Below are 15406 nucleotides of genomic sequence, written 5' to 3'. Positions count from 1 at the left end.
GCACTGAGACACTTACCAGACACACTCCATTCATTGAGGTTGTACCCAAATGATCGTTTCTAGGAAAGTGAATGCTGGTAAAAATTGCCATATTGGCAGCCCTCAGTTGAAGGTGTCTATCCATTACAAAAAACGGGAAAAAAATCATTACTCCTATAAACTTCCTCTGTGCCACTCTTCCATCACACTTCAATGTTATCCTGAGGAAACCACCTGTAGGTTTGAAATGATAGTTCAGTGAACACCCTCCTTTGGTCCTGGGCTTCCTTGCGGAGACTGCCAATAAAAACAATTAGTGTCAAATGTGTTGGTGATGTAGGAGCTGTGCCTCCTAGGAATAGAACTGAGATCACCAGCTCATTTCACACAAAACAAAAAAGTAGTCAAGTAACACTTTAAAGACTAACAAAATAATGTATTAGGTGAGCTTATTTTGTTAGTCTTTAAAGTGTTACTTGACTACTTTTTTGTTTTGATAGTATGTGGACTAGCGCGGCTCCCTCTCTGTTACTATTCATTTCACACAGCATACTAAATAGCTTTTTAGTCAGTAACAACAGTTGGTCATTAACAACTGGATTAGCCTGGATTGTAACTGGCTTCTTACATATGAAATGTTTTGAAGTTCATTAGCAGTTCCTTGATCCACATAACTGTCAAGCATCAAGTTTTAATGTGACTGCAGTTCACAAATTAAGCACATTTGATTAAGTTGTTTTCATTAGAAGGTTTTCTGAAATGGGAAGCACTCTTTATGTTTTGTTAGGGAACAGTCCCTCTGTGCCAATACTGTTCATTAAGATTACTGGATTCTATTCTCAATTCTGCCACATGTGGGCCAGCTCAAGGTCTATATACTACTTAAGTACTTTTAAGGACCACCGAAGTCCTGCCAATGCCCAGCGAACATGGGAGTTAAGTGGTCCCTAAAGGGTTGTAAGTGAGACTTAAGTAAAGCATAAGCTTTTATTGGCCTTTTGCACAGAGATATAATTTACTGAGACACGGACCTAACCTTCATGCCAAAGGTCAACAGTGGTGTCAAATGCTCAGCACCTCTAACAATCAGGCCACTGATTTAGGTGCTTTTCTATAGGCAATCAAGTTTGAAATGGCTGGCCTTTACCTTCCTTTTCCTCTCGTCATCTATTTATAAAATAGGGTCAATAATGCTTCCCTATCTCACATTTTTTCTGAGCATTAAATACGTTAATGTTGGTCCATCTCTTTGAGAGTCTCAGAGGAGATCTGCTATAGAAGTGGAAAGCATTATTATTGTTATTGATTGATCTTTCCGACATCCATCTTTTTTACACTTCCATGCAGCAGAGTTGTGGTTTTCAGGGTGAGAACACTTAATTTTTCACTTCTGACATATGGAAAAGCTTTACCTCAGGTCTTATTGAGAAGCTGTTTTCAGTCCTGAGGGCCCAGCACAGCTACTCTCTACTTTCCGCTTTGAAATTTCCATGATCACAATTCCAGCAAAGCAGGGCAAAACCCAAGCAAGATGACAGAAAAGAGGAACATGCAGGCATCTTCTGTCACACACACTGTGACTCTGCATGTTCATCTAATTCACAAATACCCTTTTCTTTGTTTTTAATCTTGCTGCCCATGTTAGTCAGACCTCACAAAGGACCTGATCCAAGGCTCACACAGGTTATTGGGAACCTTCCCACTAATTTCAATGGACTTTGGGATACATCCTAGTTGAAAGGGAAGCACTTTCTCTGCTGGCCCCATCTGACTTACCTGAGGACACCACACTTGGCACTGATTGACATGTTTGGGACTTTCAAAGGTGTTTAGCTTTGCTCTAACTGTTGCCTTTGACTGCAGTGATACAGCTCCTGTAGACTTCAATGGGGACAGAGTTAGACTAAAGCTAAGTGCATTTGTAAACCCTCTCTTTGTTGGCAATATCATCAAAGAGGCTACAGATTAATTGGCCAAAGAGAAAGAACTCACTCCTTTATGCCTAGAGATCATGGGTTGCATTCTCCACTGCCTGGATCTCATATAGCCTTTAACACCAGCACAAAGTGAGTGTAAAATGCTATCACTCAGAAAAGTTGCATTTTATGCTCAGTCTAGTAAATGACTGAACATGGTAGGAAACAGTATTCAAGGCTGATCTACATTGGCAGGGAAATATGGGAAGTTTGCAAAGTCGGAGCCTATGCTCTAATTGTTCTGTGGATCAATGAAGGTCTGAAGTCTTCAGGGTGATCAGTCTAGTTACCTGTACATGTCACCACCTCTACACTCACATTTTCAAATAAAAGCATCTCACTAGCTTAGAGTCATGGAAGAGAAAGTTCAATCTAATTAAAACTGGTTTCAGTTCAGTTTAAAAGAAAATCAGTGGTTCCGTATATATTTTTAAAACAGCAGCAACCCAGAAATCAGGAAGTTGGGGACACCCAAGAAAGAGCCATTTTTCCATAATGCAGTCATGCCACAGGTTCATCTGACTTCCTCTAGTGAAAGAAGAAGTCCAGTATCTAACCACAGGTCTGTCTAGCACCTTCAGACAATGTTTCTTCAAAAGAGGATTCTTTGTCTACAAGGGAAGTAGAGGACTGTCCTCATAAGACCCACCAAAATACTTGGATGAGCAACATGGAATTCTTGTTCCTGTGTCTCGTGTTTAAGCACATAGTCCATATAATGCTTTTTCCTCAAGTTACCAAATGCTCACCCAAAGAAATTTTTGGGCTGTGACCGTTATTCCTAATGGCTGTCCCCCAAACTTTGGATTTGCAAATGCTTTCTTCTGGTCAGGGAGAAGCAGGTGATAGTCTTTAATACTGGAACCCTAAGGCAAAACACATAAGCCTAAATTTTCAAATACAGCATCCAGTGCTGTGGCAGCAGTTTTTTGCCCTTGATTAAATATGTAAACAGAATTGTGGGTGCATTTAACTATGCTCACAGTTGCACCAATGGAGGTGCAATTGCATTTCTGTTCTGAAGATCAGGCTGAGCTCTGGCTAAAACTCAACACCACAGTCTCACTGTCCAGGTGTCAAATTATTGCTGGACATTTAATTTGGATCATCAGATTAAACTAGGGTAATAATAACCGATATTTACCAATGGCTGGTTAAAAGAGGCACGTGGTAAAGCATTATAATAACGAAATTTTACACAAGCATTATACATTTCATTTATGCTGAGTTAACTTCTTTCCTATCTATCTATATACAGGTGCGCGTGCACGCACGCACACACACACACACACATCTAGACTAGATTCTGCAACACTTACGTCTGTATATCTGACAGAGACCACTTCATGTACCTATTAATGTAACTTTGAATGAACAGAGACAGCTGAGAGTCCAATATAGAGGATGTCATATTTCCAGTGCAGACCAGTCTAATCCCATTGTTTTTCAATCTCTTCTACCCACATCCTTCCCCTCCCTCCTCCTTGCCAGAGAGTTTTCCAAAGAAAGAGAGAAGGCAAAAGCTCGGGGTGACTTTCAGAAGTTGCGGGAGAAACAACAGCTGGAGGAAGACTTGAAGGGATACCTGGATTGGATAACTCAAGCAGAAGACATCGATCCAGAAAATGAAGATGAAGGAATGGATGAGGAAAAACCCCGAAACAGTAAGTAATTTCCTTCTTTTTCTCTCACTGGCCTTGTCGTTTGGGGGGCATGCTTCAGAATTTGTAGCAGTGAAATTTCTTGCAAGAAAAATGAGATCATTCCTCAGGCATCCATCATTCTGCTGCATTATCCGGGTTGTATAAATGTAGGTAGTTGGAAGAGGATGAAATACATAAAAAGTAATTGATATTGATCCATAGAGCTTCAGTTATACTAACATTAAATGCTGATCTTAAGAATTAAAAAAGACCATTATTTGCTGTTGGGAGTCCTCTACAGGGATACATTTTAAAATATACATCTGTCTCCTATTCATTTATTTAATTGCAGTTCAGTGTTGCAGGCTGTTGACAGCTGGTTAATTATTTTGAAAGCAAGGGTTTCTGGCCAAAGCAGAGTGACTGTAGGACATACAAGCCAAATCAGCCCTCTTATACAGTAACTCTTGTGAAGTCAGTGGAATTGCATCTGATTATGACACGTTCAAATTAAGACCTAATATTTTTCTTCTCAGAGAATTATCTGTTTTTTTTGTTCTGTTCAGGACATCTTTGTGCAAAGTAACTGGAAATTCCCCAAATATCTCTAGTAATCAGAGCTGCTGAAATAGGAGTGGTTACATGACAGCAGGAGGCTCCTATATATCCATACATTATCCGCATCTTCCCATCCCCTCCCTTATCAGCACAGAGTGCGTATTCACTTCTCAAATACATAGCACCTACCTTTACAAGTCACATCATCTGAAAATGTCAGGGCTAGAACCCTTCAGATAGGTACCTACTTAAAGGACACTAGCATTGATCTTAGTATTTATTACTAAAATATGCATTATCAACTACCTAATTTTGGAAGGGGGCCAGTAAATATTTTCATACAGATGTATTATTGCTCTAATTGCTGATTATATCAATAGTGCCCAAGAAAAAATAAGTTTCATTAGTCCTTCGCTGACCAAATAAGCAAAATTCAAAGGACAAAAACCTTTGGGACCATATCCAGGAGACAAGTTGACATTGAAATGATTTGTTTAAGCAACAAAGATTAGTGTCAGAGGCTGGTGGGCCTCTCTGGGGCAAGTTCTAGTACTGGTAATTGTACTGCCATATCTCTTGATTTAGCAAAATTGCACATTGTTAATTAAAACCAATGGTCAAATCCTGTTTGCCTTATTTAAGCTAGCTAGACCTGGTGGAATAAATGGGAGCTTGAGGTGCTCATTCTCTCTAAAAATCATGCAACTTTTATCTAGATGCCTATATGGGACCTGCTCTCAAGCCTGAGAATGTAGACTCAAGAAATTATTAGGTTAGAATCTGGTGCTGGTTGCCAATGACCGAAGGGCTGTGATAACTGCTTAGTGGCCTGTAATTTGTGAAATGGGTCTGGAGATCTAACTGTACTTCTTAGGGCAAAGCTGTCCACATTAAAAAAACATCCCTACCATGTTTCAATTAGGAACGTTATATGAAGTCTCAGCAAAAATACTAAGGATTGAGTTGACGCAGTGATTGATGTGAAGCCCACAGAAGGCAAGAGGCAGCTTTCTATGGATTATGAGAGGCTTTGGACCACGCCCATAGAGTCTCTCCAGTAGGTTGTCCCTTCAAGGAAAGATTTAGGCCCATTAACAAGGCAGTTTGATGAGGCGTTGCATAGCTGCTTCCTGTACTGTATCTATTCTGTGAGTCAGCATAGAATCATGCAATCCTGGGGGTGCAAGAGACCTCAGGAGGTCACTAGTCCAGCCCCCTGCCCAAAGCAGACCAGCCTATCCCCACTACAGTTTAAGTGCATGAGATTAACTCTTTTCTGTTGCCAGAATTTTGGAGTTAATCAGACTTCTACCCTTACCTAAGCTAGCTCATTCTGCTGGATGGTTTGAGCATTGGCCTGCTAAACCCAGGGCTGTGAATTTAATTCTTGAGGGCGGGGGGCATTTAGGGATCTGGGGCAAATAGATTATTTAAAAAATCTGTCATGGATGGTGACAGCGGTGAGGGCAGCGCACTGGACTTGATGACCTCTGAGGGTCCCTACAAGTTCTATGAGATAGGTATATCTCTCCCAGGCAGAGAGCTAACAAACTCTACTTGTATGGGGTAAACCTGTGATGCCCTGGTGAAGCTGAGAACCAAAAGCTAACAACTGCAGGCTATGCTCAGTTTTCTGTGTCTCATTGCCTCTAGCTGGCTCAGCTACACAAGGATGACTTTTGTAGGTGCTTGTCTCCATTTGTCCCAGAATGAAGGGAAGTCCTTCTGGAGGTTGCCACTGTTGTCCATGAATGAGACAATGAAATGTCATCAGCATAGTTTACTAACTTGCTGTCAGTTTCTTCTTCTAAATCATTAAGGAGCGCAGCATGTTGAGTATCATTACTTCCTGTAAACTTTACGGCACGCTAGTCTCCTCTCTAAAGAGTGACCATTTGTTGTTAGTCACTTAATCCATTTCTCTTCCATGACCAGGTCAGGGTTTGGAACTGAAGATTGAACTGTCTAATAACGCTGTCCAGTGAAATCCAGAGTGAGCCAGAGTGAGGGGGATAAGGAGGAAGTGGGGGGATATAGGCTACACTTTAGTGACATTAGCAAGATAGGACAGGCCAAGAAGCCAAGTCACAGCGTGGAACACATGTTCCATCTCTTGTGAAAAAAAGTCTGTATGTGCCCCAGCTAGGTAATGCTGCAGATGGTGTCATGTTTGCTAGCTGACTGTCCTGGCCATGTCCCCAGGGCTGGCAGACTAAACCCTCTCGTAGCCTTGGTGCTCTAGCCAGTGCAGTAGCTGGGCATTTTCCCTTTTATTTGCTTGAGCACTTGTCATTCCTTTCTCCTCTAGGGTAGGATTTGCCCCCCTGGGGCCAGTTTGTAAATCCTGTTGTACCACAGAAGAGAGTTATTTGCTTGAGAAGTCCAAGTGAAATTAATGAGATTCCTCGGGTGGGAAACTGCTCATCCATGCGAGTCAGTGGTTCACAGTCTGACCCTCTGTGTTTATAATCAAAACAAAAAGCAGTCAAGTAGCACTTTAAAGACTAGCAAAATAATTTATTAGGTGAGCTTTTGGAAACACTCCAGATCCACAAACCAGTTAATCAACATTTTAATGGAATGGAGCATTCTGTTAAAGACTTAAGAGTATGCGTGTTACTGAAAAATACTTTTGCACCGCTATTCAAAGAGAAGCAGCCGAGCTGGCTTTTATATTCAAATTTGGCACATTAACATGTGGTTTGAACCAGGATGGGAATTTTCTGAGTCACTATAGGGGCTCGTCTGCATACTTGGCTTAATCTAATTTTTGACCTTCCTGCCCCCACCCCGACCCCTCCACTCTCTGATTTGCTCACCTTGATCATTTTTTTCTGATTTGTCCTCCTTGATTACTGTTTTTGGTTCTCTGTGCCTTAAATATTGAGTCTGTTCTGGTCTGGCTATGGTCTGAAGAAGTGGGTCTGTCCCACGAAAGCTACCTAATAAATTATTTTGCTAGTCTTTAAAGTGTTACTTGACTGCTTTTTGTTTTGATAGTATATAGACTAGCATGGCTTCCTCTCTGTTTCTGTGTTTATAAGTATGACTTCTTTTTTTTTTTTTGGCAACAGTTAGATTCATTTGCAGTTCTATGAACAGAGCAGTGCTTCCTAACCTTTTCAGTAGTGCAGAGCCCCAGTCAGCTCCCCAAATGGTTCACGGACCCACATAAAGGCAATTCTACCTGCTATGTACATGTCATTAAATGAAATAGGAAACCACAACATGGATTTTGGAACACAATTAATAACATTAGTGGAAGATATTTAATTTAAAAATAATAATTGTAACTTTGCAATTTATTTCAAACTCATTTTCTATGGCTTTTTTTAAAGGCCCCCTTGCCGTACCATCAGCTCCCAGGTTGAGAACCACTGGAATAGAGAAATCAAGCTATAAAAAACTATAGTGTTTTTGTACTGGTTCTGAATTTAAATTTTTATTGAAGTCATAAGTTATACTGTGCTGTCAAATAACTGATTTAGAAAAACACTTATGGTTGCCCTGTACTATCTAATTGACCTTCACATGTATGAGAAGAAACTCCTGGTATATTTACAGGGTATACATAGATGACCCCGATCTTTCATATCCCGCCCTCCCCCCCCAAAAACCAGTCTTCCACATGACAGTTCAGAGCAGCCCCAAGCCATTGCAGTGTAAGAATTGAGACACTAGGGCAGTGTTTCTTAAATTATGTTCTGTGGAACTCTGGGGTTCCAGGACCAATTTGGATGCATGCCGCGAGCATCTGACACTTTGTTGATATGATACACTGATGGTAGGGATATTTTCTGTTATTGAAAACAGATACAAGGTAACTTCTTCATTGCTGTGATACCTGATTAACTTCAGTTTGGTTTTGCTGAATATGTTGCTGGGTTTGGGGTTGGTTGGTTGGTTTGTTTTTGTTTTTCTGATCTGATGACAATTTTTGTCAAAGAAAATTTTCATATGTGTTCCTCATAAAAATATTATTGTTTGGTGTTCTGTGGTCTCAAAAAGTTTAAGAAACACTGCACTAGGGTCTCCAATCCAGCCTAGCTCTTCCTTACAGCACTACAGAGCACTGCCAAAAGGCCGCAGACCTTCCCCTGCTCTCTGCTCTCCTGTCGCTGTGCTAAGATTGACTCTTCCTTCTCCAGTGGCATTGCTTATACTGCTTTGTAGGTCTGCTGGAAACATGGGTTGATTGTTCAACAGAATTGTATAAAGGAAGCTAAACTGGAGGGGAAAGGTGATACAGCTAATAGCACTAACCTAGGATAATCCCATACAAACAGGACCATCTGAGAGGAGATAGGCGTTTTTGGATGCTACCTACAGTGCAAAGAGTTTCAGCATTCAAGCCAACATTCAGCTTCAAATAATCAGGAGTCAAATTTGAAATTAATGGTCATGCTACTCTTCCAAGGGTCAACCACAAAATAAGCTTCAACTACACAACAGTAGTTTGCAGATGTTCAAAACGTGATGCCAAAATTGGATTGAACTTGTATTCACACTGTGAAATTCCCTCTCCTTTCTTACGTGCTTTGATGCGGAATGAATTAGTAAACAATGTTGATATTTAAATTATCAGCACTGAGCATCTCAATTAACATTTCATTGAGGTGATGGGGCTGTTCAGACTACTGAGCTATTGTTTCAGGCTCTCTGCAGACTTCAGCAGGAGTCTGGATCAGTTACCCATGGGTCACTTGAGTTAACTGTATCAGCTGCACATTTACATTTTCTAATGAAACTTGACATTCTGACAAATATGAAGGCAGCTTGACAGAGCTGCTAGTGTGCTAGTCCCCATGTACTAACATAATTTGAGTGCTACTAATGTGGTTATTATCTATTTATGATCACATCATTCCTGGGCTCTGGGAATAAGAGAAGCTGCCAGCCCTCCTGCCACGGCTTATGAGGCTGAGGTCAGATGCTGCTCAGGCCCAGGGCTGGCCAGGCTGCCTGCTGCACATCCTCCAGGGCCAGGGGTATGCCCTGCCCATGCTCCAGAGAAGGTTGGGGCTGTGTACTATCTCCCTTTACTTTCCCCTCTGCTCCAGCTGGGGCCGTGCGCCACTCAGCCTCCTCCCTGTGCTCCAGCCGGAGAAGGCTGGCACCATGTGCCACTTGCCCTCACCCTACCATGCTCCCGGGCTGGGAGCAGGGAAAGGCTGGGTCTTCATGCTGCATGCTGAGGGAAGGTTTGCTTGGTTGTACAGTAGCAGGGGAGCATTTGACTCCATTGGGGCCCTGAGAAGCAGGTGTGGACCTGGGGGCTTGACTCCCCCAGCCCTTGGTTCTTTCTACCCCTGGCACCACTCATTCGAAAGATTCTAAACCAACCTGCACAGAGCAGGGATCTCAGACTCTATCCCCAGCCAGAGCAGTAGCGTAATCTGGCCCAGGAGCACCAGTGGGTCAGGGGACATGAGGGGACCTGTCTGTTACCATCCCCCACGCCCCAACCCTTCCGGACATTGCCCCACTCCTTTCCTCTCCATGACAACCTGTCCCCCAAAGACAGCCTTGGGGGCTACTGAGGGAGGGGACCTGACATGGAATGGCAGCAGCGGTCCCGTTCTTCTGCACTCCCCGCAGCAGCAAGAGCCATGGTGAAGTGGAGCAAAGAAGAGCGAGGGCACTTGGCTTCCACTGGCTTTTCTCGCTGCAGGGAGGGAAGGGGTCTGACTGCTGCTGCTGCACCATACCAGCACCCCTATAATCCATGAGGCAGCACCCCTGAGGGATGGGTTGCCATGGATGGGGTGGGGAACATGACAGTGGCAGGAAGGGGCGGGGCTGGTGGACGGTAACAGACAAGGATTGGGCAATTGGTCCAGCAGGGTATGGCCCACAGGCCAGGAATTTGAGACCACCCCCCGTTGTAGAGAAATCAGTTCTCATACAGATGAATTGCAGCTGTCTCTGGTAAAAGATGGGATCTGTTAAAAACTCCACTTGCATGAGAATCGTTTTATGATGGTGTGAAGGTACATTCCCTCTACGTGTGCTATTCATTTCATCGTGCAACGTCTCATTTAACATTTGAGGTTGTAAACTCTCAAGCGAGCATGCTGTGAAGAATTTCTCTCTCCTGTGAATCAGACAATTACATCTGAACACTTAATTTGTGAGCTAGCATAGACCAGCAGCTCCCAAACTATGTTCTGCCAGAACACTGGTGTTCCATGAGCTGTGGCAAAGTGTTTCGCCATTGAAACCGAGCAATGGCTGTCTGTTCCCCATTCTCGGGGAAGTAATGTTCCTCATAGTCAGCGTGATGATGGAAAACAGATAAAGGCCATGGCTACACTAGCCCCTGCCTTTTGGAAGGGGTGTGCTAATGAGCCACTTCGGCAGATGCTAATGAGCTGATGCCATAAATATGCAGCTCCTCATTATCATAATGGCGGCCATGCACATTTCGAAAGTGCTGCTTTAGAAACGTATGCAGCCCGTGTGGACGGAAGCCTTTCGAAAGGACCCCCCAGACTTCAAACGCTACTTCTTCCCATTTGGTTTTGGGAAGAAGGGGCTTTCAAAGTCCGGGGGGTTCTTTCGAAAGGCCCCTGTCTACACAGGCAGTGTGCATTTCAAAGACGCACTTTGAAATGCGCATGGCTTCCATTATGCTAATAAGGCACTGCATATTCATGGTCTCATTAGCATATGCTGAAGTGGCTCATTACCATGCCCCTTCTGAAAGGCAGGGGCTAGTGTAGTCACGGCCAAAGTGTTCTTCAGAGAGCTCCATGACATCCAAGTGTACCATGACTGGAAGAAGTTTTGGAACCGCTGGCATAGACAGAGCACAGGACTACAAATCAAAACACCTGGACTCTAGTGTGATCTCTGACATTGACTGACTCTAGAACCTTTAACAAGTCACTTAGGCTAGTGCTACACTCACACCTAGTGCCAGCAGCTTCATGCAAATGACCAGTCTTGAAAATGCAAAATAGCTGCTCATTTGCATATTAGAGTGGCTCATTTGCATGTTCATGGCAGAAAACAAGCAGGGAAGATGTGGTTCTGCTGACAAAACTCCCCTCTGTCACCAACCCCTTATCCCTGGAAAAGAAATCAGCCATTTTGCATTTTTGAGACTACTTATTTGCATCAGGCTGCTGGCACCAGGGGTGAGAAGCCTTAAGTGCTCTGTGCCTCAGTTTTTCCATCTGTAAAATGGGTTTGTGGATAGGCATAGTTGATTAATGTTTGCAAAGCTGTGTGTGATCCTTGAAAAGACTGTTGTTACTGTATTTGTCTCATTGTGGTGGCTTTTTATTTTTCCTTTTGGTCTGCCTTGGTCAGCTGACTTCAAGACAGAGTTGAATAGAAAACAGCAAACCTTGTCTGATGACTAGGCCAGAGCCTCAGCTGCTACAAATCAGTGAACCTCAGAGATTCACCAATTTACATCCTCCAGAATCTGACCCACGTAATCTACCTAAAAAACCATGTGCTTTCAATCTCTTCTCAGTCCTAGAGTATAGTAGGTAGACTCCCTGCTCTTTGAACAAGGCTGTCAATCTTCTAGCCTGGGAATCTGCCTACTGTAAAACTGAGAAGACAAGTTATAGGAAAGAAAAGTCACACTTCCAGCTGGGTGGTTTTTGGATTGGCTGCCTGTGTCTTTTCCTGGGGGTGGTTACTGACCTTGACTTTATGTCGTTAATCATATTTCTGTCTGTTGTGGCTCTCCTGATGCCTCTGCACAATGGTCTGAATAGTGATGGGTGTTAACAGCCCTAAAGTGAGAGGCCAACAAATCCAAGTGCCAAAATACTGCGGGACTTAGTAGGAAAAAAGATGGGTAAGCAAGCGGAGGCAGCCAGTGCTACAAATTCTTTATAGACCTCAACTGATAATATGCCTAAATGAGACTTCTGCATTCTCCTGAACCAATTTAATTGATTTTCATCTCTCACATCTGTTCAGGGGATATCCACAGAACTGGCTGCATTCATCTGCTGTGTCTTAGGGAGTGGCTGAGAGATATGTGGCAGCGTTATTTGCAAACATGATTTAACAATTAGAGCAGATGCAGAGTGGAGGAGGTGAAGAGGCATCTGGAGGCCGTTTGTGTTGATGATTTTTGTCTGTGCCCTTTCCCTGGTGGGCTTTTTTGCAGAGGAAGAAAACATTAATTTGATCCAGGAGAGAAACGCATGACATGCCACAGAACAGATGCTGAGCTTCCAAATTGCAGCAGAACATGATAGCAAAGAGATTTCCCCTTCCTGTTGTGCAGCAACTGGGAGTTTGCCATGTTTTATCCTTTGTGAGGACTGGGGTATTTGTGCATTGAAGTGTGTAGAACTAGGAGCCTCCACAAAGGCCAGATTCTGCCTTTGTCCAAGCTGTATGGCAAAACTCCCGCTGACTTCACTGGAATTAGGCTAGAATTCTGCATATCCAGGAAAAAGTGATTTACTATTCATGATGCCTGCCATGCCACATTTTTCTCTCTCCCTCCCTCCCTTTCAGTTCTGACTGGTGTAAGTTCTGCTATTCAGAGGGGATACAACCCCAACAGTTTCAGTGGTGTTTGCATTTGTGACTGAGCTCAGACTTTGGCTCATTTTCTGACAGCAAGAGTATTTTGTGATTAGGGGTTGCTCATTTTCGCACTTCAAATCATATCCCTATAATGTAAATTATTAGAAGAGCTAATAGTTTATCTAATGGGACAAATCAAATTCCAGGGCTTCATTGTAATAGAACTGGTGCCTGGAGAAAGTCAGATCCTCATGTAATTTAGCAGGAAAAGCAGTGAAAATCAATGTGTCGCCCCTCCAAACTTTGTAGGAATGGCTGAGAGAGTACATAAAGTGGTGATAGGTACAAGGGGTGTCGGCCGCACGTCAAGATTTGTGCCTGATTCGCAATAGGAATGTGAGGAAGTGCGTGTAAAGACAAAGATCCCAGAACAACAAGCAGGTTGTGAACCTTAGGAGAAAATTGCCCAAACTCTGAAATTAAAATCCCACACCGCTTAAAAGGAAACAATCTCAGTCTTCACCAAAATGAACGTACCGATTCTCCAATGAACTAGCAATAAATAGGCTGACATTGGACCTGCAATAAATAGTTTGACATTGGACCTGCTTGTCTTGCCTTATGTAAGTCACCTTATGGAAATATCCCTTGTTTCTTGTGGGTGGTGGTATATTGTTGTGATCAGGTGATTTCAGTGTAGTCCACAGAGTATTTTTCATATGAGGAGTGCAAGGGACTTTGTCAGAAGCTGGAAAAGCTAGAGAGAAAATCAGAGTAGGGAAGAAGTGTCTTCAGCTGAAAAGATGAAACTTCAAGAAGGAACAGGAGCAGCTGGATGCTGAGCTGTAACTCCTGAAAAATCTGCTGTTGCATTTGAGTGTGTAACTGGGCTCTATGCACTTGTGAAACTCTGGCTAAAAGTGAGGGGTATACAAGATTTAATGGAACCAGGTGTGAAGAGAGAAATATTGCAGGGCACCAAAAATAGCAGCCTCAGGAGTAACAACCTGACCACCTTATCTTGGGATACCTTGCTAGGCCTATGAAATCATTTGACTACTTTGAACAGTATGCTGACAGAGGCCTCCACTTTAGCTTCAATGTATACTTTGCTCAGGTTTGCATTGAATGACTCCTCTTAGGCCAAACAGTTTCCAGATTTACATCATGTGCGATCCCCAGTAGTATTTGCACAGATTTGATCAACCGATTTTAAAGCAAGTTGTCCCTAAATCCTATGCATCCCTTTGAAAACATAAGATTTTGAAGCTGAATACTACATAATGTGTTTCATGTGCTTCAATGGTTATTCTAGTCAAGGAGAGCAGGACAAGTGGATTGTTAATTTCACATATCAACTAGTTCTGTGCATTCTTAATCATGTGTGCTGAGCGTACTGACAGGCAAATTGTCAGTGCCGCAAACTCAACATGGTGCTGAGGAATCATCTGTGAGGCAGAATCCCAGTCAGCTGGATTTTCAGAGACCAGATTGTACACCTAAACTAGTTGCACTGGCCTTGGAAAAGTCTTGTTTTGATTTATAAACAGCACAACCAGAAGTGAAAATAACAGATGAAGGCTTTGAAATGGATACACTAGATGGTAGTTTTACAGAGGAACTTTTTCAAACTACAGTCCCAACCCTAAAGGTTCATTTACTTTCACATTATGTGATTATATAAACAAGTATAAACTGGGCCAAATCTACTGTCAGTTTTACCAGAATTAATTTGGAACAAGTGCAGTGAAGTTAATTCAGTTAATCCTAATTTTCTCCAGCGCATCTCTGAGCAAAATTTGATCTGTTATGTTTCAAATGGACACTCGGGCAAAACCAGCAGAACAGTGGGTGGAAAATACAGTGCAGTTTCCTATTTTGGAAACTGTCTCCCAAAGTAAAAAAAAAATCAAGACATTCACATGAGAGTAGAAGTTGTAAAAGCCCCATGTCACGTGCTGAAAATGAAGTCTTTGTCAACTTGTTTCCTTAGCTAACCGAAAAGCAGCTTGAGAATGGTGTTTTACAACCTTAGTGCATTTTGCCCCCTTTGCATAAATAGCAGAAAACCAAAGCTCAAGTCATGGAATGATTTATTATCTGTCAAAAACTACTCAAAATAAGGAGTGTGTATGGCAGCATCTACCTTTATGATTGTCCACTGGTGTGGAAAATAATCATCTGGTAGCTATGAAAAGATTAGCTGCAAACTCCAACCACTATAGACATTCTGAAAAAGAGTCAGGTGAAGTTCCACAGGAACATGGGCAACCAATCAGGACTTCTTCTCCTTAGACTTGAGTGACAGAGCTATAGAAAGACTGCAAATGCCTGCAAGGTATATTGATTCTCTCTAGGAAAGAAAGGGCACCACATCCAGCATCAGCTCATTGCTGGGTGATATATCAGTTTAAACTCTAACCTTCTTCTGGATTTATGTTGCTACAGCCTGTATTTAGCATGTAGCCTGGAAAAACTTTGGGGACATCAGTTCCCATATTGGGCTACATCACCTCCGTGGTCCTTAGGCAAAACTCCGAGTGAAGTCAGAGAGAATTTTGCTTGGGTAAGTCCCAAGGTTCTAATGCATCAGCATTTGTTGTCATCAGCAAAACTTGCAATGTGTAAGGTCAGAAGAATTTTGGCCACTTTGGGGATGTCAATGCAGCAAAAAAAAGTGTGTGGGCAAGTCTAAATTTGAGTGCTTACTCACAACTTCGATGTTCTGTGAACAGTTATTTGTATGGA

At 42.6% G+C, this 15406-nt stretch overlaps 1 protein-coding gene across 18 annotated transcripts in view; it reads left to right on the top strand.

Moving 5' to 3' along the window:
• CACNA1C (calcium voltage-gated channel subunit alpha1 C) overlaps positions 1–15406 on the top strand; it is an 812008-nt gene that overhangs the window by 610603 nt on the left and 185999 nt on the right. For all 18 annotated transcript variants that reach the window (XM_075005900.1, XM_075005795.1, XM_075005919.1 and 15 more), the window contains one exon: positions 3447–3619. In XM_075005900.1, the coding sequence (XP_074862001.1) occupies positions 3447–3619 (173 nt within the window). The remainder of the gene's footprint in view (positions 1–3446; positions 3620–15406) is intronic.

Source organism: Carettochelys insculpta, chromosome 1 (assembly GCF_033958435.1).
Source record: "Carettochelys insculpta isolate YL-2023 chromosome 1, ASM3395843v1, whole genome shotgun sequence".
NCBI classification, from domain to species: domain Eukaryota; kingdom Metazoa; phylum Chordata; order Testudines; family Carettochelyidae; genus Carettochelys; species Carettochelys insculpta.
The sequence above is the reverse complement of the archived record's forward strand: the minus strand, read 5'-3'. Positions and strand labels throughout refer to the sequence as shown.